This window comes from Seriola aureovittata, chromosome 9 (genome assembly GCF_021018895.1).
Source record: "Seriola aureovittata isolate HTS-2021-v1 ecotype China chromosome 9, ASM2101889v1, whole genome shotgun sequence".
NCBI classification, from domain to species: domain Eukaryota; kingdom Metazoa; phylum Chordata; class Actinopteri; order Carangiformes; family Carangidae; genus Seriola; species Seriola aureovittata.
Genome location: NC_079372.1, coordinates 14,994,299 through 15,015,929, shown reverse-complemented (window position 1 = coordinate 15,015,929; position 21,631 = coordinate 14,994,299). Strand labels below are relative to the sequence as shown.

The 21,631-nt window shown below is 44.6% G+C and overlaps 1 protein-coding gene across 1 annotated transcript in view; it reads right to left on the bottom strand.

Annotated features, from left to right (window-relative positions):
• Positions 1–383: 383 nt before the first annotated feature.
• itga5 (integrin, alpha 5 (fibronectin receptor, alpha polypeptide)) overlaps positions 384–21,631 on the bottom strand; it is a 33,184-nt gene continuing 11,936 nt past the window's right edge. The window contains exons 3-30 of the mRNA XM_056386076.1: positions 19,387–19,487; positions 18,698–18,821; positions 18,435–18,496; positions 18,298–18,343; positions 18,074–18,199; positions 17,938–17,982; positions 17,639–17,682; positions 17,343–17,399; positions 16,668–16,720; positions 16,289–16,497; positions 15,708–15,899; positions 15,572–15,617; positions 14,918–15,031; positions 13,469–13,524; positions 12,883–13,040; positions 12,511–12,648; positions 9,879–9,946; positions 8,220–8,370; positions 8,022–8,114; positions 6,782–6,861; positions 6,551–6,631; positions 6,343–6,448; positions 5,826–5,984; positions 5,070–5,177; positions 2,658–2,771; positions 1,857–1,958; positions 1,646–1,768; positions 384–1,532 (exon numbers count right to left, since the gene is read on the bottom strand). Coding sequence (XP_056242051.1) covers positions 1,449–1,532; positions 1,646–1,768; positions 1,857–1,958; positions 2,658–2,771; positions 5,070–5,177; positions 5,826–5,984; positions 6,343–6,448; positions 6,551–6,631; positions 6,782–6,861; positions 8,022–8,114; positions 8,220–8,370; positions 9,879–9,946; positions 12,511–12,648; positions 12,883–13,040; positions 13,469–13,524; positions 14,918–15,031; positions 15,572–15,617; positions 15,708–15,899; positions 16,289–16,497; positions 16,668–16,720; positions 17,343–17,399; positions 17,639–17,682; positions 17,938–17,982; positions 18,074–18,199; positions 18,298–18,343; positions 18,435–18,496; positions 18,698–18,821; positions 19,387–19,487 — 2,840 coding nt within the window. The 3' untranslated portion in view covers positions 384–1,448. The remainder of the gene's footprint in view (positions 1,533–1,645; positions 1,769–1,856; positions 1,959–2,657; positions 2,772–5,069; positions 5,178–5,825; positions 5,985–6,342; positions 6,449–6,550; positions 6,632–6,781; positions 6,862–8,021; positions 8,115–8,219; positions 8,371–9,878; positions 9,947–12,510; positions 12,649–12,882; positions 13,041–13,468; positions 13,525–14,917; positions 15,032–15,571; positions 15,618–15,707; positions 15,900–16,288; positions 16,498–16,667; positions 16,721–17,342; positions 17,400–17,638; positions 17,683–17,937; positions 17,983–18,073; positions 18,200–18,297; positions 18,344–18,434; positions 18,497–18,697; positions 18,822–19,386; positions 19,488–21,631) is intronic.

Sequence of the window (21,631 nt, the reverse complement as noted above, 5' to 3'; positions counted from 1 at the left end):
GTCTAACCCACAGACATGAAGTATTTACATTTAAGGCACATAAAATCTATGTACACGACAAATAAAAGATACCAACACAACGCATTTACATGTTCAGTCCCTGTAGCCTCTTGGTAGTGGGATGATTTGTCTCTGTCTAAACATGGGCGACACAATCAAAAATACAGTATCTCACAGTAACACAAACTGTAAGCCGAAAATGGATCCTTCACACTCGAGTGTGAAGGACATTGCTGATTGTCACGTCTTTGGCTCAAGATGTTCATTAACTCTGTCATTTGCTCTTAAGTATCATTTGATTGCCAATGGTCTCCATGCCGTATGAGCTCAACCCAAACTGAGCGGGAGTAAAAGGCAGAAAAATATTCTTCAGGAGAACACTGTTTTTCTTTTTTTTTCTTTGTTTTTTTTTTTTTCTTTGCCAGAAGCACCACACTGCTTCAAGCCTAACGTGAGGTTTCAACAGGTCTGTGGTGGTTCCAGTCCCATTCCCAGTCGACGACTACACAACAATGACGATGCCAGCGTTGGTAACTCTGAACTAGAACAAACAGGATTTAAACAAAGTGATCAGTAGGAGTCAGAAATCAGAACTCAAAGGAAGGTCAATCAGTCAAGTCTTCGGTGTCTTTGGAAATATATCAGTAGATTTCCTTTGAGTGCAAAAAAACAACTCAACCCAGCGCTGTCCACCATCCTGAGGCAGTTGAGAAACATCAGTTGAGAAACATCCATCCAAGCATTTTCAATACCCGCTTATCCTGTTCGGGGTTGCGGGGTGCTGGACCCTATTCCTAGCATGCAATGGGCAAGAACCAGGGGAACACCTCAGACAGGTCTGGATGTATGTATAAAAAAAAAAAAAAAAAAAAAAAAAAAACATATATATAGATTTTTTTTAAAACAGACTTTTTGGACAGATTTAGTTTCAGCAAACAGGCATGCAATATTGCCTTCGCTGTGGACTGGTTGATGTTTTAGTGATCTTCTGTCAATAAAAATATGTGTTCTGGACATATCAGAAGAAAACTTTCAGGCCTCAGCATGCAGTGTAATTCACAGATCCTGGCACAAGCTACATGTGGCCATATCCTATCAGAGGCCGTGAACACTTCAGATCATTAGCACCAATAATAAGGCAGTGAAATGGGTATTACTGAACTCTCCATCACATGAATCCATAAAAATGAAAGTTCTATCTGGTAACATTCCCCAACCTGCCAACAAACATAAATTAAAAAAGAAAAAAAAAAAACATTCATCTGGATTGAAGCTCTTTGGATTTTTTTTTTTTTTTTGTCTTCTAGTGCAGCACAGTGGAGTTCCAGTGGTCTCTCTCTTTCGTCTAACCCTTCAACTGCTCTCTGATCCACTCTACATGTTCCATTGTGTTTCTCTGTTGCAATCATATGGCCAGGTACTGCGGTTCTGGTAACTCTGGTGCTCATCTAGGCCTCAGAGGCAGCCTGTGGTTTTAATTGTGCTTTCTCCATGGCAGTGCCGTACGGTACAGATCGCTTGAAGAAGTCAAACTGCAAAAAAAAAAAGACAATATTTTTAGAAAAGTAAGGTAAGTAAGTAAAATAAAAATGTGCACAGGCCCAATCAGTTTAATCCAAAATCGTTGTTTCACAGCAGCACTGACCTTGTACAGAACGTAGATGAGTAAAGCCAGAAGCAGTAAACCAGCCAGAATGGCCAAGATGATGATCCACAGGGGAACCGTGTTCTCGATATCTGGCTTGTTCCACACCACTGGGGTCACCACCTGAGGATGACAGCACAGTTTGTCTTCAGCTTCAGTTTGACCAAATGGGAAGATGATACCTCTGAATTGGAATAAAGATCTTGAATACCTTTTTGAATCCGCTGGGTGAGTGTTTAGGTAGGATGGCGTAAGGCATCTTCTCCACGCTGTATCTGGCCAAGCACTCCAGCACGTAATGCTTATAGGCCCTCTGTAAGGAAGAAACATCACAAGTTACTCAATCAGATTCGAACGGCGCAAGGTGCAATTCCCTATATGTGCACTAGATGGCGAAAGACACCAGGTGCATCTCGCCAAAGAAAATCCTCTCAGCATTCCTATCCCATGAGCAGCTGTGACTACCAGATAATGAATTTTCAATACATTCACACATATGCCTTGTGTTACAGCATGCAGGGGGTGATAAATAGTGTATGTGTATCTCAGACACGGAAGGAAGACAGTAATGTAAACTGGTAGAAACTGCAATCTGCACAGCCAGTCTGGAGCGAGCTGCATGCTCAGTTAGCAACTGTCGTCCCATTTGTTGAGGCAAATATGTGAGACTCCACAAACTGGTAGCCTTAAGAATTGATCCACAACCAATGCTGATGCCTAGTCAACACAAACGAATATGTTAGACTGACAGCTGCAGCTATTTGTCTTTGCTAAGCCACACATTTGAGGTTTTAACTCTGTTTTCTTTTTTTTCTTCTTTTTTATTTTCGATGCTATAATGAAAAATGGCTTTTTACTTCCTGCCAAATCCTGACATGAAAAAATACACAGACACCGGTGGGAAAACAGTCATCTATAGTGCACAGCCTTTTCCCCTCTTCCAGAGAGAACACGTGTTCATGAACAGGACATATCTAGTGAGTTTGTAATGCAAGGATGATCTCCAACAAACCTCAATGAAGGTCTCGGCCCAGACGCGGGAGCGCACTTTGAGGATAGCAGTGGTCCCTTTCTCCAGAAGACCCACTTTGCACTGGAGCGACCAGCACTCCACGTTAGAGCAGGACTGTGGAAACAAGGAGAATGGCGTTAGGTTTAATGTCGTTCTTGTGCATAGATAGCATCTTAAAAAACATATTATTCCCACAAAAGGTTAACTAACAGAGTCACATGGACTTAAATGCAGGTGAAAGTCATACAGGAAAAAGTGAAAACTGGCTAAGCAAATATGGGAAGGACAAATAACAGGCCTGTTAACGCCGCAGGTCGAATAAATATAACAAAGAGTCCAATGTTATGATCCCTATTCCATGCCTGCTTCGAATTAGATTGAAGGAATGTCATGAGACTGTAAAAATGCAGCATGCTCTCCACATTATTGCCCAACCACTAAAACCAGCCCATTTTTCTCAAGACTGTAGAATACACAGTCTTAATTAGATCCTCATAATGCAGCTTGGTTAAGTTGAACATTTTAAAACCTGCGCGTAGCGTGTTTTAGAGCTGCTGCTGTAGCCAGACCACCCCCAGACGGAGAGGTTTCGGCGGGTTTCCTGCGGGAGCGCATTAGTTTACTTATTAGACCATGTTGGGCTAACACAGGAGGAGCGGAGAGTACCCGCCTAGCTCCTTTAGGCTGAGTCTTAGACAGACTTAATGAGGGTATTCAGACAGACAGGGAGCATATCAGGCCACTTCCTCCTGGTAGACCTCCTTAATGCTCCAGGGCAGCGGGGCCACAAAGGTTTGTGGAAATGACATGAACATGGTCCAGTGCCAAAGATGCCTCAAACTCAAGTCCCACATATCCTCCCTGGTGGGATTACGTGGTCAAGATCTAGAGCTTGGGGGAGGGGGGACGTGGAGGCTGTTCCCACAGCTTCATAAAAGAACAGTCCAGCCTGACTACACAGCTGCTGCACCCCCAGGGCCTGCACAGGTTAACACTTCGTAAAACAAAAAAAAATAAAAAAAGACAAAATAAAAAATGAAATGATTAGTTTATTTATCAATTTGTCAGCTGATGGAAAATCTCTCTGAAAAACATTCTAAGAAAGTTGCTGCTCCTAGCCTGAGGATAATCCTGTTTTGTGTCTTTGTAAATTTAATCTGTTTCAGTTCTGAGTCTTGATCGAACAAAATAATCATCAATATACATGGTATACATATTAGTAATGTAAATTATAATTACGATTAAAAATATATGGTACCACTTTCTGACATCCTTTGTGTAAGTTGTGGCATCAGTCATAATCAAATAACATGAACATTTGAACTTTTTTTGTTTGTCCTTTGTATTTGGTAATAGTGCAGTCATAAATATTGCTATTCCATGAATAAATACTTGAGGGTTTCACTAATAAAACAACAAAGCTTCAGTCGCACATTAATAAGTTGTTAATAAATGACATTTTCAGATTCTCTCAGTTTGGAAACACAATGAGAGAAATAAAACAGGAATTTTAAAAAGTATCCAAATGATTATAAAATACTTTCTATTATCAGTGCAATTACAACCAGTCTTTTGTTCTCTAGGCATAGATTGGCTCTTCAAAGACTGAGCAGGTCATTTTTAATTCTCATACTTTGACCTAGGCCGACAGCTTCACCCAAGCATTGCTAAACACTAACACACTTTAATAAAGAGACACTGTGACCAGGGACGTCTTCTCCTACTGAGCGTGAAAAACAAAAGTGCAGACACGGGCAAAACAGGAGAATAGGGTCCTTCATGCGAACGTGTCGTTGGACATACTTGATAAACGAGCGTGGATAGGAGCAACAGGGCGCACAGACAAAGACCTCTTTGGTGGAGGCAGGTATCCACAGACGGAGGCAGAGGGAGCAGCTACCTGCAGGTGGGTTTATCAATAGGCCCAGTGTGCGGGGGGCTCGGGGGGCTCGGGGGGCCTCACAACACCCAGAGCCGAAAATTAGAGGGAAGTGCATCACTGACAAAAAAAAAAAAAAAAAAAGCCTCGCATGTCCAACATCTTCTCAGCGTCTCCACCCATCAACCACTACTAAAGGCTCTTTAATGTTAATCACAAAGGGACAAGGCCTGTGCCCTTTCACCCCTCCCTTTTAACGACATCATAAGCTAATTACCTAATCCCAGGGGCCTCATGTAAGAGTGGGGCCGGTGTCACCAAAATAGGTCCACATTTGCACGCTTGAGGCAACGCAGTAAAACATATTGTTTCATCTTCCTGCCTCTTAACGCAGAGTCTTGATCTTCTGTAACAGCATTTACCTTAAACTGTAAACTCAAGCTCCTCATTCACCAGGTTTGAAGTCACCTATTACATTAGACTTCACCTTTTGGCCGGACAATGTTCATTCATGCGAGTGTGAGTCATCTTACCAGGTTAGTCAAATGAGTGAGCTGATTCCTGTGGGCGTCCCTCCTCTCCACACGGTGGTCATGGGCCTTCAGCGCCAGGATAGGTGGTTCTGTGGACGTGTGCTGGAGCTAAAGGAGGAGAGAGAGAGTACAAACACATGCACACATTTCCCATTAGGGCAACACAGATACTGCTGACCCCACCAGGCAGAAGAGCACACCACCCTTTCTGTCAATATAAGAGCTAATGTTAGCATGACCCTGAGGCTTTTTGTCATTAATCAGAAGCATGTGAGCAGTTCGCGTCATGTATTCCCGTGGAAATACGCCGCACTTAGCAATTCACCAGGGAAAAAAAAAAAAAAAACATTAAATCAGAGCTAAGACAGATGACCACTCACAGCCCTGCTCAACATCTGTCAAGCTTAAAATGTAAACACAAACAACTGCATTTGATGTTTTGACCACGAAATCCCAAAGCTACATCTCGGTATAAGGGGCGCATCGCTGGATATTGAAGATGAATACGTATGTTGCTGGGGGGGGGGGGTGCTGAGGATAGGGAAGAGCTGGAACTTCAAAGCAGTGGTGGGGTAAGTGTCCTGGGTGGGGCTGTGAAGCTGGGAGGAGGAGGTGGGTGTGGGCCCGGCAAGCGGGGAGGATCCAACCGTTAATCACATATCTGACTGGGAATCGGTGGGAGACCGTCACTGTCTGATCTTTGCCTCATTTGAACCCTGAGAGGTGTGCATCTGCTCACATCTACATGTCACTCACTTTTAGGCGTAGGTGGTTCATGTTTTTGTCGGCGGTGCAGTTGATGAGGCCTTCTGTGGAGAACTCCAGGGGGTAAAGGAGAGAGTGACCCTGGACACTGAGGGGGCAGCGCAGCTCGAGGAGGGTGTGGCTGATCTGACTGGGTCCGTTGTTCACCAGCTGGAAAATGAAAATAGGAAAGTTCAGTATCTGAAGTATTAGAAAACTTCAGGAGCTGTAGCTGCAGTACAGCTGCGAGGTTGCATCTGATTTTTCTCTCACGCTGAAACTTTTATATCTGACATATTTCTTTAATCTACAAATAAGTTGCCTAGAGTAGAGCTCTGCTTAACGTCACCCAAGTTAAAGTGGATCTGCACAGCATGAGAATAAATCACACTGTGTAATCTGGAGTACATTTTCTCTTGATTTTCCCTCATTGCTGCCCTGGGAAGTTGACTTGCTTCATGAACAGTAGATGTGCTTTCCAACCCAATCTGCTCAGCCCCAATGAGTCTGCACAGCTATGGCTGATTACCTCATAGATATGTTCCACTGCAGGCCCAACGTCCTGCTCCACCCCATAGTTTTTGGTCACCTTCCAGTTGGCCGGCGGGAAGAAGACCTTATCTGGTCGGGACACACTTAAAAAGAGAAGTGGCGGTGTGAGAACATGTGTATGGAGTCACTGGAGACTTAATGAAGTTACTAAAGTTCGAATGAGGAAATCCTAATACTCGGCTCACCCCTGCAGAATGACATCAGCCTGAACGACTACCTCCAGCTTGTAGGGCACAACCTCACTGTGGGAGTTATTCTCATTTTTACTGTGGAAACAGAGACAGGAAGAGAAAAAGATTCTGATTAGATCACATCATTCAAGAGCTGAGGACGCCAGTGCTGTTGAATCAGAATCCAGTCAAGTTCTATTAACCCTTCGTTTCTCATTGGTGTGTTCACATAAATGTTTGTCGTACCTGCGGATCTGCAGGTCAAACTGAACAGTTTTGTGTGTGTCCTTCAGCCGTGGCACCGTGAAGCGCAGTCCTGCCCACAGCTGCAAAGACGAAGATCAGACATATTAATCATCATCATCATTATGTAGAAAATTAGATCTCAATCAATAATATTTTCCATTGCAACTTAACAAATAACAGAAGCAGGTAACAGACTTTGCATTAACAAAAACTACTGGATGTCTACATGAGGTTTGTATGCTCTACTTGCTGTGTTGTTATTATAATTTCAGATCCAATTGTTTCCCACAGAGTTTGCATGCACATTCAGTACAGATACTGTTATCTGAGGGATTTTGCACAGTAATTTTTATTACACGGTGAATGAGAGAGTATACTGTATGTGTGTGCGTTCCAGAAGTGCACAATAATATTTTGTTTTCTCCTTCACTTTCCAGTAAATCACTGCCATATTAAGTCTCTCTACTTCTACCGTTTTATCTATAATACAATCAAAGAGCTTCAGAGATAACACATGACAACAATCTGTTTTTAAAGGTCCCATATTTTACACTTTTCCTGTGGTGTATTTGAAGTGTTGATATCCATGAGAAAATATATTTGCGATTTAAAGCATCAAAAACCATATCAATATAGTTTTAAATCTCCTCTCTCAGGCTTCTCTCTGGAGCTCTAGCAACATCAGGTCGGTGAGCCAATCAGAAGAGAGCCTCTGAGCCTCTCTTCTGATTGGCTAAACACTTAGTGAAACCAAATCCTGCAAGGTTGGATGGTGGGTCCAGGTGGGCTGGGCTTGGGGAATGGCTGGGAGTGACTGCTTTGCTGTGACATCACAAAGTTACTGAAGTCCTGACGGCTCGTTTGAAGGCTCAGTTTCTGAAAACAGGCTGTGTGCATTTCTCTGTGGACTGAGCACTAACACGTAGTTGACAGTCATCCTTCACAGACCCATTAAAAACATGCCAGCTTATGACTCTGTCATTCAAAAGGGGAACTCTGCCCAGCAGGGAGCTTAGGGCACAGATGGACTCTGTACTTCCTATCACAACATTTCCTGACACATACTGACATTTCCTTTGCTGTTCACAGCCAACCAGAGGATGGCATACAACTTTTTTTCCAACAAAGACCAGGAAACCATGACATGGTGTCACCTGCTTACCACTATTAAAATACACTTGAGACGCAGTGCCGTAAACTATAACCCTTAAAAACAACCAAAAGACAGTAGTGTTCTTACACTGGTTCCAGACTTCATCGGGTTGCCCAAATCACAGCTGAGGTATCGAGTCTGGTTCTCTGTCTCATAGCTGCAGGTCAGCTGCGTCAGGCTCTGGGAACCAAGAGGACAAATCAGTCAAATCCCAGTAAAGAGTCCCAAGATACATATATGTTCCTGGAAGTTGTAAGTTTTCACTGTGTTTGCAGTTGTACTCACCTCATTATTGCGGGCAATACCGCTGTAGTCAGCTTCAGGGGGCAGCACCACATACAGCTCCGCTTCGTACGCCCCTCCCTCTCCCTCATTCTTGGCGTTAAAAGTCAAGGTCAGCGAGTTGTCATCACCCAGGTAGACCTCCTTCCTGTCCCTGAGGACCCGACCAAAGAAACAACCGATTACTAATAGGGTCAGTTGACAGGTTAAATGGTGTCACGACTGTTTAGACAAATGAGTAGGAATAAAGTTGTGTTATGTTAGGGTTTTGTATTCTGAGTAAACAATGACATTCATTGTTCCTGTTTGCTGGCAGAAGAGTGGGCAATAAATTGTTGTTGCTTTAATGAATCTAGTACATTTTCAGCCTTTGTGCTTGGCATATCTATTTTTCTTCAGAGCGGAGGGAATCTAATAGATTCATCTCACTGAACCCCCCCCCTTCCTCCCATTAAATGAAAACTTTTCCGATGTGGTAATAAAGTCATACGTGCTGTACAACAGAGCATAGGACTGTAAAACACCTCCTCTTTCCTTGCTCCCTCCACCTCTGTCTCCCCACAGCTAAGAACAATGAGAAATTCCATATGGAGGGCCACACAGACGCTTTTAATTACAGCCCCCTCTCATAAAGCAAAGCAGGAGGAGTGAAGAGAGGGAAGATTTCTGAAGCTGATCCTCCTGTCGGCCTGACAGTCGACCGTGGTCTGATTCTAACTGGCATCGCACTTTTTAAACCAAACAAAGGCTCAAAATTAGAAACACCGCAAAACCTTAAAGCTTCCCGGAGGGACCCTTGGTCTAACAGGTTATGTGCTTTGGCAATGGAAGAGAAGAAACAACATTGCAGGAATGATGGAGACCTTTTTTTTTTCCTGAAATTCCACTAAATCATGCCCATCCCGTCAGACCCTCTAACTGCTATTAGGCTTCAATAATTTGCTACAGAGCAGACAAAAAAATGTCAAGCTATTATTTTAATTGCGCTAATCTCACATTCTGCAGGTCAATTTCTGCAGTTGCACTTGGATGGAGCTTAGCGCTAACCCTGCACTCCCAGCAGGTTATTCCATATGTGATGGATCAGCCATACATTGAAAAAAAAACAACAAAAAAAATGGAGGCAGATGGTAGATAAATATAGGAATGTGAAATCAAAATGACAGAGCAGAGAAGGGAGTATCAGGGAGGTTGTTATTTCTGAGAAAAATGCTAACAGATTTCTTGAATCAAAGTGTGGCAGGCATGGTGCTCCTGATGGCTTCAGAGGCAGGCGAGGCCCGGGACTCTGGCACACAACAGATCCCTTTCATCTCTCCTGTCTTTTTCCCCATAACTGTTTTGTCGTAGCACCTGTGGAGCAGAGCTGCTTTCCTGTTTTCAGAAGGGCGGTATACACCTACAACACTGCAACACTGTGTGGCTATTAGCAGCCGCTCTCTGGTATGCTAAACGAAACAAAGCAGCGGAACAACAAAAACAGCTGTATTTATGCTTCAGCACTCAAATCCAAGGTCCCATTTGAATAGAAGAGGTGAAGAGTTCACTGTCTGCTACCCTGTTCACAGTTCACCATGTATTATCCATCGCATTTGAATATGTTTCCTGAAATTCATATGCTCTGGGGTTTTCAGACACGCATAAGGAAATGAACAGACTCACCCGTGGACTGCCAGCTTCAAATCAGGAACACAGATATTGTCCTCTCCGCAGTCGAGCAGAATCTGAGCCTGAAAGATGCACATAGGAGGTGATTAAGGTTTTAATGATGAGCACACAGTAAGTTCAGACTAAAAACACACTTCTTGTACATGTGAAGAGAATTAGGCACACAGGCTGAATCAGATATCCGTTTAAAGGAGACAACAGGATGTGTGTAGCAAGATGCGACATGTGGTATGACTAATACATTCCACCCCCTGCCTCCCGACAACCACCCAACACACACACCTGGGCTGCAGTCCCCCTTATTTACAAGACATCATCACCGCACATCAGACGGTTAACAACACATACACACACACACACAATACTATGGCTTAGAGGGACAATGAGTGAGGTCATGACAGGCGCAGACACACACACACCCCCCCGAACCAGCTGTCCCGGCGCACACAAACACACTTTATGTATGCGACGTAAGAGGAGGAAATGATGAACGGGGTCCAACCCAGACCTAGAGGACATACTCCTGTGGAGCTGAGCAAAAAGGGCTGCCAGCTCTCACCAGCGCCCCACATCACAGCGCTTTGTGGCCAACCGCGCTTTCACCACATGCTACGCCACCCAGCCAACCGCAGCAGTATATGATCATATGGAAAAGGGGAAAGCCTGCATCCTAGAGGAACTTTCTGAGACACAGGATATCTCTGTTGACCTGAAAAGCAGAGGGGAGGGTTCAGGGATTTGCAGTGTAGGGAAAGACAAGAAAGGAACAGAAACACTACTGGATAAGTGGACGACCGCTGAACGTGTGGCGGAGCCGCAGCAGGGAAAGCCCTGCGGATTGCTAAATTGCATCCCGCTGCGACTGTGACAGTGTGATGATGCTCATGACGGTGAGCGTAATGAATAGAAACGGAGGAGGTGATTAGAGAGAGCCGAGCTCCCCCGCTTGTCATTACACCATCCAGGGGTTCTAATTATGGACACCATGGTAACCACCATGCTAAGTTGGCCACATGTGCACCCTGGCCTGTACGTGTGCGCAGGGCAGGAGAACGACATTCGTAGGCCCGTCGCAGAAGTTGAACAACAACATTGACATAAACATGTGACATAATGAGAGCAAGCATCATGCAGGGAAATCAAAAGGCTAACTTGGCAAAATGAGTTTCCCCATTAATCAATGTCACACTCATTTGGTCAGATGTTATTATTTTAAGAACAATGGGTGCATTGATGCCCAGTTTCAGCCATTTCCAAGTTGTAAAAAAAAAAAAAAAGAAAGAAAGAAAGAAAGAAAAGGTGACAACAACCGGGATCCTTTCTGGTTTTGCACAAATGTATCTCCGGGTACAGGATCTGGGAATGATGGTAATTAACAGACCATCATAGTGCCATAACTCTTCATAGAAACATGTGGAATAAGTTAAAGTTGAGAGAGGGTGAGACTGCGTCGAGCACATCAACCATCTCTCATTCTCACTGCAGCTTGAAGAGAGTAAGAACTTGGCAGAGTCAATGAAATGTTACATGGCCGGCCACATATTCTCAAAGCATATGTGCAAATCAATAGGGCATCATGTGTCTGATCAAGGCCAAGGCTGTGGTGTAGCAGACAGCCTTCAATGTTTATGCACTGTTACGTTCACACAGTCTAAAGCAAGATTAATGAAATATGTTGGCAGCCTGACACTACTCCCACTCCTATTTTACACACATATAAACACACACACACATACACACACCAGATCAAGTTTGCCCTCTTTGGGTTTTTGGCAAAAAGGGGCTTTTTCAGGTTTAAGGTTGATATTTTAGCTCAGGCTCATCTCAAGGTCTTGGTTCAGCAAAAGACCACATCTGTTGGAGGCCCAGCAGCTTTGATATGGAGGCAGGACATCAATGACAGGGTTCAGTCCTGATCCAACAGGAAAAAAGATAGAAACAAATGGAGAAAGGGAGGGAGATAAAAACTGCCCCTCCCTAAACGCTCTTAGCCGGTGGCTGTTGCTGAACTCACATATGGTGCACGCTGTGCCACAGCTGAAATGATGCCCACATGTTGAGCCAGCTCCACTCACTGCCAAAGGAAAACTGGCTAAATGCCGTAAGATTTCGATGGGCAGATGGGCAAATAGCCCGGCTGTGCCCCACCCTGAAATATCTACCAACCATGGTGTGTGTGTGTGTGTGTGTGTGTGTCTGCAGCTCTGGAACAACTCACCTATGTTACTGTTACACAGCCAAGCAGGCTGAGAGCTATTCCTGCTGGCAATAGGGAAACACTCCACTGTACATATGCCTCACATTTTCATTTTGAAAACCGCTTTCCAGACACTCTGGACCTCGTCCCAGCAGAGTAGTTTAGAATTTACATTCGAAAAAACAGACTCGCTCTTTCATCAGGAATAGGAGAGAGCCGGTGAGTAGCTGGCCAGTGATATGAATGATTACTCAATGTGGAGGATATTCTTATCATCAGCTCAGAGAGCATGAGTCTAAGCAATCAAAGAACCGCATGTACATTATTAGGGAACACTGCTCCGCTGTGTATTGATGCAAGAAGTTCTGTAGTTAACTCCAGGGTTAGTTAAACCGTGATGGATAGGAGATGTATCACACATCAACGTACCTTCTGCTCAATTACGTTGGTGGTCTGATAGTTGAGGATGGGTCGCAGGCCGCGGGAGTCGGCTGCAGCTTTTGGATCCAGGCTGAAGTTCAAGGCCACATAAATGGAGGAGAGTTTATCCCTGAAGTCCTTCTCATCCTGCAGTCGAACACACACATACCAGCATTTTCATGAGATGCAATTTGCTCAAAAAAAGTGAGAATCTGTTGTGCAAAAATGTCCCAGGACTGCATAAAATCTGAAAATAAACTATAGCGACTGATGCAGTACCTGCTTTTCTTCACGTTTTCAGCCGGTTTATTTTACTACGGCTGTTAAAATGGCTCGGTCACAGGATGTATAATGACATTATTAGTGAGAGAGGGGGCATACCCTTAGGTAGATCTTTGTGTGGTTGCACACGCGCTCGCCATGGCGAACCCGCACACTCCGCTGCAACAAGGGCTGCTGGGAATCCAAGAACAGAGCCCTCTTCACTGCACCTTTCTGCTTGTGCTTGTGACTATCAAGCTGCAACTCCACCTGGAAATCTGGAACACATAACGCACACACAAATGAGCATTCATGGCGTGATGAATGTTCGCGACTCGTGTAATGACAGCTTTAAAAAAAACACCTCCATAAATACTATGAAGCACACACACAATGTAGTCAATGTAACTTAAACATAATGGCACAGGGGACGTTTCTATATCAAGGAAGAAGTAATTAGAGATAATAACTCAGGGTTGATAGGGAAAGGGATTGAGCACAGAGGAGGTTTGATCATTAAAGATGGATCACAGAGGATATTTGGCATCGTGTACTCCCCTTTTTGTCATAAGAAAATCCAAAGCACTTCATCACCTGCCAAAACACTTTAACCTACAGACTGTTATGGATTTAAAACATTACCAGTGGTTGCTATTTGATAGTTTCCTCACTTGTAGTAAAGTACAAATGTGGAAAATTGGCTCACCTAGGATGCCTGGAAGGTGCTTGCCATCAGCAGATATGCAGAAACTCAGGTTGACACTGTTTTGGACAGAGGGGACGAGGACATGATGAGGGAAGCATATTCATTTATGGCAGAGAGTCAGTATAAATATACTGTACGAACACAAGACACCTCACTTGCCCTCACTTGTTCTCTCACTTTCTCTCATGCTCCACTTTTCTCGTGTCAGCTCCTTACATGGTTCACATTACAAGGCATGGGGCGTAATGGGAATACAATGAATACTATGAAAAAAATGCCAATTGCTCGGAGACATACTGGCATCTGACTGCTTTTGCCAGCCGGGCTGATAAATCGGTGCCTCTCCCATTTCCACCCCCAACCCACCCCACACACACACACACACACACACACACACACACACACACACACACACAAAGAAATAGCAGAGTTAAGAAGGGTGAAATTGGGCAACGACTCGGGTTTCAGCGCTGACCAGTCAATGGCTGTCTATATAAGCCTGTAGATCTCTCCCATGACATCAGCCGCACAAGACTGTCCAAAAGTCTGCCACCCCCAAAAAACCTGAGTCCTTTTACAAGTAAACCCACACTGAGCAAAAACTGGAAGAAGTAGTGAGAAAGCAAAAGCAGGAGTGTGTTGAAAGAAAAAAAACACAGGAAAGGGAAGAGAAGTGAAAAATGAGACAGAAAGAGACAGAGGATACAAGGAGTCCTTTCGAATAGTAGTAATAACTTCGTGTATATTCTCCTGTGTCTGCCTGTTTCTGCACGGCTGTGTGCGCACGCTCACGAGTCTACGTGTCCTGATGTTTCCCAGCTGTGTTCCACCACCAAACAATATCTCATTCAAAGCAACTGCAAAAACCCTTCCAGCCCCTCCCCTCCCACACTCCCTCCCCATTATCCCCTCTGCTCTCCTTTCACCCCCACCAAAAAAGTCCTCATCACCAGGCAACGTAGCGTAATCAAGACACATGTGTATACAAGAGTTTCCTTTATGGATCAGGACCTGGAAAGGGGGGGGGGGGGGGGGGGGGCAGACACATGAGCACAGTGTCAACCATGTTGAGCAGCGAGCAACCGTCGTCTGTTTCCTCTCCACTTTTCTGGAACCGAACACTGTGCACATTTGGAGGAAGAAAAGTGGCTAACAATGCTGCTATTCAGCATGTTATTTCTCTGCTCCTCAACAGAAACAGTGTGATATGAAAAGACGTTCTGAAAATAGGTCAGATAAGAGCAGTGCTCGGTGCAAATTAATACCGTGACTGCTGACGGAAAGGTCATTCTTTATCAGAACTTCCTGCCAAGATAAAAATGTTTATGTATGGGAGAAATGGGGAAGCCCATCTTTTTACAGTTGGGTCAAACAAATACCAACAGAGCAGCACTGAAGCAGTGTCAAAGGAAACAGAGTGGTGTGTTACTGGACAAGCTGAACACTCACCAGGAAACGGGAATGCTGGTGTTTCCACTGGTGACCATGCAGTTCTTCTCTTCAGGGTTTATCATGGTGGGGTAAATTGTAAGAGAGGCACTGGTGTTAACTATCGGGCGAGATCTGTGGGTAACGAAAAGGATGTGGATTGAAGCCTCAGTCGTCAAAGAGTAAATTTCTGCTTTTCTTGCCATAAAGTGCCATATAGGAATAGTTTGACATTTTAGGAAACATGATAATTCACTTCCTGAGAGTTAAACGAGAAGATTGATACCACTCACATAACTTTCTGGTGTTAAAGGTTAGCTTAGCTTAGCATAAAGACTGGAAAGAGAGGGAAATAGTCAACTAGCTCTGTCCAAAGGTAAAATTATCCAGCTGTATTTTTATCATCACTACATCTCTGTTTTTATACAGATAAGATTATAAGATGTAATATGTAAATTGTAATAGTAAAGTATATATACTATATAAGTGCTGGCAGGTCAATATTTTGTCTCTGGACAGAGCCAGGCTAGACACCCCCCCCCCCCTTTCCAGTCTTTATTCGAAACTAAGCTAACTGTCTGGAAAGCAAAGAAAGGAAATAAACATATTTCCCAAAATGTCAAACTATTCCTTTAAACAAATAGACTTAATGAGTATATGTTCAAAACAACATACCTGTAGAGAACTGCTTTATTCACACCAAAGGCACCAACAATAAGATCTGAGGAAACAAAAGAAGAGAATTAGAAAATGAACAAAAAAAAATGTAAATACTTGATGCTGGTCATTCCATACTTCTAGCCACACTCACCTGGGTATCCGTTCAAATCCAGGTCCTTAGCACCTCTGAGGGCAAATCCAAAGCTGGCAGGAATAGTCCCAGCCGCCCACTGGCCAGTGATCACCTGAGACGGCTTCTCCCTGAGTCCTTCTGAGTACCCATTATAGATGTAGACCAGTCCCTGTCGGTCCTCCCCCCCAAATGGACAGCTGACAGCCACGTCTGCCAAAGAGCAAAAGGTCAGGAAATTCTTAAATTTTTTAATATATTAAATATATTTACCTTATGTATTAAATGTTAAGACGTTTGGTGAGATATCTTTGGCAGAGTGTGGAAAAATAATAACAATTTTATCTGGCAAAATCAAGTTAACCTGAAGCCACAGTAGGCAAGTGGGTTAACATAGGAAATAGCTCTTATTATAATGCTGACCACTTCCTTTCTCCTCCTTGTCAGTTTCAGTTTGTCTAGGTAGGCTAGTCAGCCATCGGCATCTTCAAAAGGATGAAATGGGAAAATAACTCATTGCCATTTATGATAAGAAGTAGAAGCAAGAAGCATGATGCTAACTAAATTTATTTCAGTCCCCCTACTACAATCCCCATTCTTACCATTGAAACCATCCTGGTTCAGATCTCCCAGTGGTGCAATGGTGCTGCCGAACCTCCCAAATGCCTCGGTGCCTGTGAGGTGAGGTAGGCGGAGCTCCAGGTGCAGGGGGCCACGCTGTAGGTAAACATAGACCCGGCCCATCTCTTCCAGGCGCCCATCAGAGCCACGGACCATGAACATGGGAGCTCCCACCAGCAGGTCAGCCATCCTGCAGACAAGAGAAGATCACACACAGAAACTCATTTAAGCTCAGACACATTGACGCCCAAAGATCCAGCTGTAATGAGTTGTTGGTGGCATTCAATCTAGATTCTGTCAGCTAATTGTTTAGGAAGAAAGACGGACAGACACAGAGGAAGACCAAGAGGGAACACTCACCCATCACTGTTGATGTCAGTTGTCGCCACTGCGTAGCCAAAATATGATCCCATCTGTAAACAAAAGTGTTTCCATGACTTTGGCCAGTGAAAATCTCATTGTCAAAAGGCATTAACTTCGTAGGAGTGAAGAAGAATAGGATTATACAAAACAGTCATGCTACTGCAATCTTCAGACTTGCTTTCTGCATTACTTAGAGTAAAAGGAAGTGGAAGGAAACATGAAGGCTTGATGAGTTTTACAGGTTAGGCCCAGATGGGCGCTGCGTCTATTCCAGCTGTCTCATTTTCTGAATTGTCTGTCATGAACCTCACTGTAAAAAGCACGGCCGTTGTAGAAAGCAGCGTGAATTGCCAGAGCGTAAACAAATTGACTTGTGATTTTATTTATTCAGCTGAGTCAATCATCGCTGTTTAAACAAGCCCGATGCTTTTCTGCTCCCAGAGCCATTTGCAGAAATTGCCACTGCACTTTTCCCCCAATAACCGAGCTTTACAGCAAAACCACGAAAAAGACCAAAATCTATTAAGGAAAACGGCGCAAAGGAAATTATTTTTTGCTTACACTGACTCAACAAATTAAGAGCTCTCACGAGGAGCTGAGCAGTGAAAACACAGGGGAGGTGGAGCATGAAAGAGCTTTCTCCAGAGGGTGAAGATCAGTTCTCCAACTCACCTGCTCGCCAGTGTAGTTAATCATGGTCTTCAGATCTGTACCATTCAGAATAGACACCTGCAACACAGCAGCAACATATGGTGAGCGTCTTTTTTTTTTTTTATAGGTTCTAATATAAGCACAGTCTCTGGTATGGAATTCGCTGCAAAAACAATTCCCACTGTGGCGATATCGCTACGAATGTTTTTTTTTTCTTTTATTTTCCTGTATCAGACCCAAGTCTAAAGCCCAGATCTCCCATTCTAAAACAAACCAAATTGAAAGCCAAAATAGGAGTGATGATTAAGCTTTCTTACCGAACCATAAAGCATGAGTCCTTTCGGGACACCAGCCACAAAATCTAATGGGTGCACAGAGAGATGAAGTAAAGATTTAGGAGGGAGAATACACAGGTCAAACGCAGCAGGAGGATAAGAGAATTCCAGTATTGATGACATTTCCAGTTCAATAATAATGTAAAATATTGTTGCTGACTTCAGTTTATGTCCACTTCACTTGTAATATTTGCATTGCTATGTAACTGCCCTTTTTTTACTTTATGTACATTTCACCTAAATAGGGTCATGTGGATACATAAACTATTTTATGGACTTACCTTCTACCTGATCACCACTGAACTCCCCAGCAGCAACGGAGTAGCCTGTAGAAGCACAGGAGCACAGGGATCATCTTCAGCTTGTACGGCCAACAAATGAAGGTACGTGTTTATCATAAGTGAGCTGCTCTCTTACCTTGGTAGCTGTCATCATGTTCAGCCTTGACCTGTTTGGTCTGGATCTGGCCCTCCACAGACTGCATAAAATAGCCTGGGTAGTACGCTTTGATGATGTCCTCCGTAGCTGCAGAGATCACCTGACCTACAGTAACACCAAAGAGAAAAATGTGGTGTTGACAATTGACTTGAAAGGACATTTTGAGGCTTGGGTTTCCCGATTTTCACTTGGTTGCTACATACCTTGCCAGAAGTAGCTGCCCGGCCCTCCCAATACCACTTTGCCATCCTGAAAGATAAACATGGTGAATTACTACACGGAGAAAAGAAAAGATTGTGCCAGGTTATCTGTGGTTCGCTAACAGGAGCATAATTTTTACCGTTGTGAAGTCGGCGCTGAATCCTCCCTGACAGTATCCCTGTCCGCTCGCCTCACTGATCTCTGAAAACACATAAATGAATGTATGTCATGTGATCCAGAATCAGAACTTCTGGTTTCAAGGCACTGCGCCGCATCAGCAAAATAACATTCGGTCAAAATCATGCATATAGACATTTTCACTCATCTATCCAAGACATGTGAATGAGGATAAAAAGATCAATGTCAACGTCAGTGTCAGATTTAAGGAGGGGTGATGGTTACCTGTGCGGCAGGGAGCATACTCCACAAATTTGGTGAAATTGTGGACTGAGAGGTAGCAGGTTCCCGTAGCGTCAGAATGGGGGATGTCTTTTTCAGTCCGCCAAGAGTAGAGAGGGGCGCAGGCCTGGGGTACAGAGAGGAGGTGGAGAAAGATGGGGATTGGAGGGGAGGAAAGTCGGGGGGGGGGGGGGGAGGAGATGCGTTGATAAATGGGGTGAGTTTTTTAGGTGGGAGATGTTTTTCCAGTTGCAACAACACCCTGGTGAACTCAGGAGGACACCCAGGCTGAGGTCAGTTGTACATCTGGAGCGGGGTAACAACGTAACTCAACCCAGGTCACAAGCCGTATCATCAGACCAAACAACAGGCGGCTCAACTTTGATGTTGTTGTGGGGGGGGGGCAAAAAATATTTCTTAATGGTGTGTCGAGACTGGAGGTGAAAATTGGACCTGAATGACAACAATTTAATGGACAGAGATAACCTGAGAGACAAATTTCTACACATCCCCCGCCATGATGTCAGAGTGAGACGTCTCTTCAAGTAGAACGTTTCTCACAGCCGTGTGGCCAGGCTTCAGTGAAAGTCTTAATCATAACAGTGGAGAGCGCCAGTGGTGTGGAGCAAGGCTTGAAACTCTAGTCCTTCCATGCCCAACCCCCAGAACCATCTCTAAAAAGGTCGCCTTACCAGAATTGTGTCACCGTGGGAACGCACGGTGGCGCCGAACCATTGGTGGGACTTGAAATCAACCTGGTGTTCTGTGTCATTGAGTGAAACAGTGCGATCCCCTGGGGGAAAAAAAAAAACACAAGAAAATGACACTGAGTGAGAGCTGTGATAAAACATGCATTCTCCCTCCCCTGTCCCTCCCAAGCCATTGGAAACATCTGGACAATTGGCAGAAAGGAGGCTGTAAGACTCCAGTTAGACGGTTTCTCATGCAAACATGATCAGAGTGAGAATTTGAAAAGAAGGTATTTGCTACTCGGCCACTGTTAAGGAGACAGAAGTTTTCATAGCTTGCCTGGGTTTGGATTGGCCCAGCTTAACCTCACTGACCTTATACTCTGTTTGACCACCTGGCCACTAACACTGATCTCCCTCTTCAACACTTTGACAGCAGCAGGTGATATGACAGATGGTCTGGGGAGTCAGGTTTAAACACAGCTTTATTGGAAGACAGATGTTACATATGTGCTGCAATGGAGAATGAAATCCAAACAAATTGATTTGGCAAGGAAGTCACATCAGCGCTGTGCACGTCGCTGGCTTTTCAGTGCATGAGCTGACATCTATAAGAGAAGTGCAAATGTGAGGTCAAGAATGGCCTAAGCGGCTCTGAGGAACCGCTCCACACCAACATTTTTCAGACCTCGGACTCATTTCTCATTTCTCTAGATTTCGTCAAACCACAGGCGTGCCGCTAAAGAACAGGGCAGCATCTCCTGGAGACTGAGGACCGATACTGCAAGAGATCGTGACCTACATGAATGTGAAGAAAGCAGGCTGTGTGTCAGGCCTCCCTATCCATGCCTCTCTCCGCCCCTGGTCTTTCTTCCCAGCCAACTAGGCAGCCTGGAGCTGGGGGTGAAGGCCTGCTCCGTGTCTTTGTGGAAACAGCAAAGGGGCTGGGGTCCAAGGAAAACATACACACTCTGGCCTGGGCTTCCTCATAGCAACCTCCCAGTAATCTCTGTTTAGGCACACACTTCTCCCTGTCTTTTTCTGTTTTCATTTTCAATATTATCTCCATACTCCTATTCATTTTCCTTACACTATCTCACCCACGTCTCCGTGTCTATACAACCCTTTCTCTCCTTTACTTTCAGGGAGCTCCACCGCCACCGCCGCCTCCCCTCACCCCAGACAGTAAGCGGAGAGATTATAGTTTTTTAATAACCCAACTGTACTTCTGCGTAATCTCTATATCTGGGCTTTCCTGCTAAAGTTATTCATCGTGGTCCAACAGCAGCCAGCTCTGCCCCCAGTTTGTTAAGTGTTCAGAAGTCCATGTGTGAATAGAAGTGCTTTAGCCATACAGGCAATTACATGACCAGCACTTCATGCGGCTCCTTATAAGCCTGTTACTTTAACTAATCTGCATTAGCAGCATGCTACTTTTTCTTAAAGCATACACCTACTTAATATTTTCCTAACTCAGGGGTCTTTGTTTGGATAAGGCCGATGCAAAGCCACCAGGGAAAGGTAGAGGCTGAACAGTGACTGCGTTTGTTTGAGTCATGTTACCACGGCAGCAAAGTCCTCTTGCGATTTCCACTGCACTATGATCGCTTATCTCACCACATAAAAGAGACAAAGTGCATTAACATAACCGCCTGAAGAAGCTGAGTGAAGTTCTCACATGGCAGCATTAGTTCTAGCATTAGCTCTGTGTCACTATAATGATCGATGAAAAGTTGTGTTTGTTGTCTGAGAGGCGACTGAAGGCGGCCAGCCGGAGTCACGTGAACTGCTCTCTGATGAAAACAGAGGAGATTCAGAGGGGAGATGGAGGGAAACCTCAGAGACGGGCCACAACAACATGTCATCTGACCGAACTACCCCCCCCCCCCCCACCCCCCTTTTGAAGGCCAGTTAGCGCAGTGTGCTGATGTGACATGGTGCTGGGCCCAGTTTCCCGTGGGACCAGCAGAGGAGTGTGGGGGTCTGGAGTGCATCCATAGACTTAACTCTCGCCTTTGAACTGTGTGTGCGAGGACAGCCATTAGTGGGGTTAGAGCCTCTCATGGTGTGTGTGTGTGTGTGTGTGTGTGTGTGTGTATTTTTGTGTGTGTCAGTGGGGTAGAAGACAAATGGCCAAATTCACTCATCACATCAGCTGCCCCTGTGGGAGTACAGACAGCAGGAGAACAGAGGGGGACAGAGCGGAGGAACAGGGCTCTGGTTTCTCCCTCTTTCTTCCTTCCCCTCT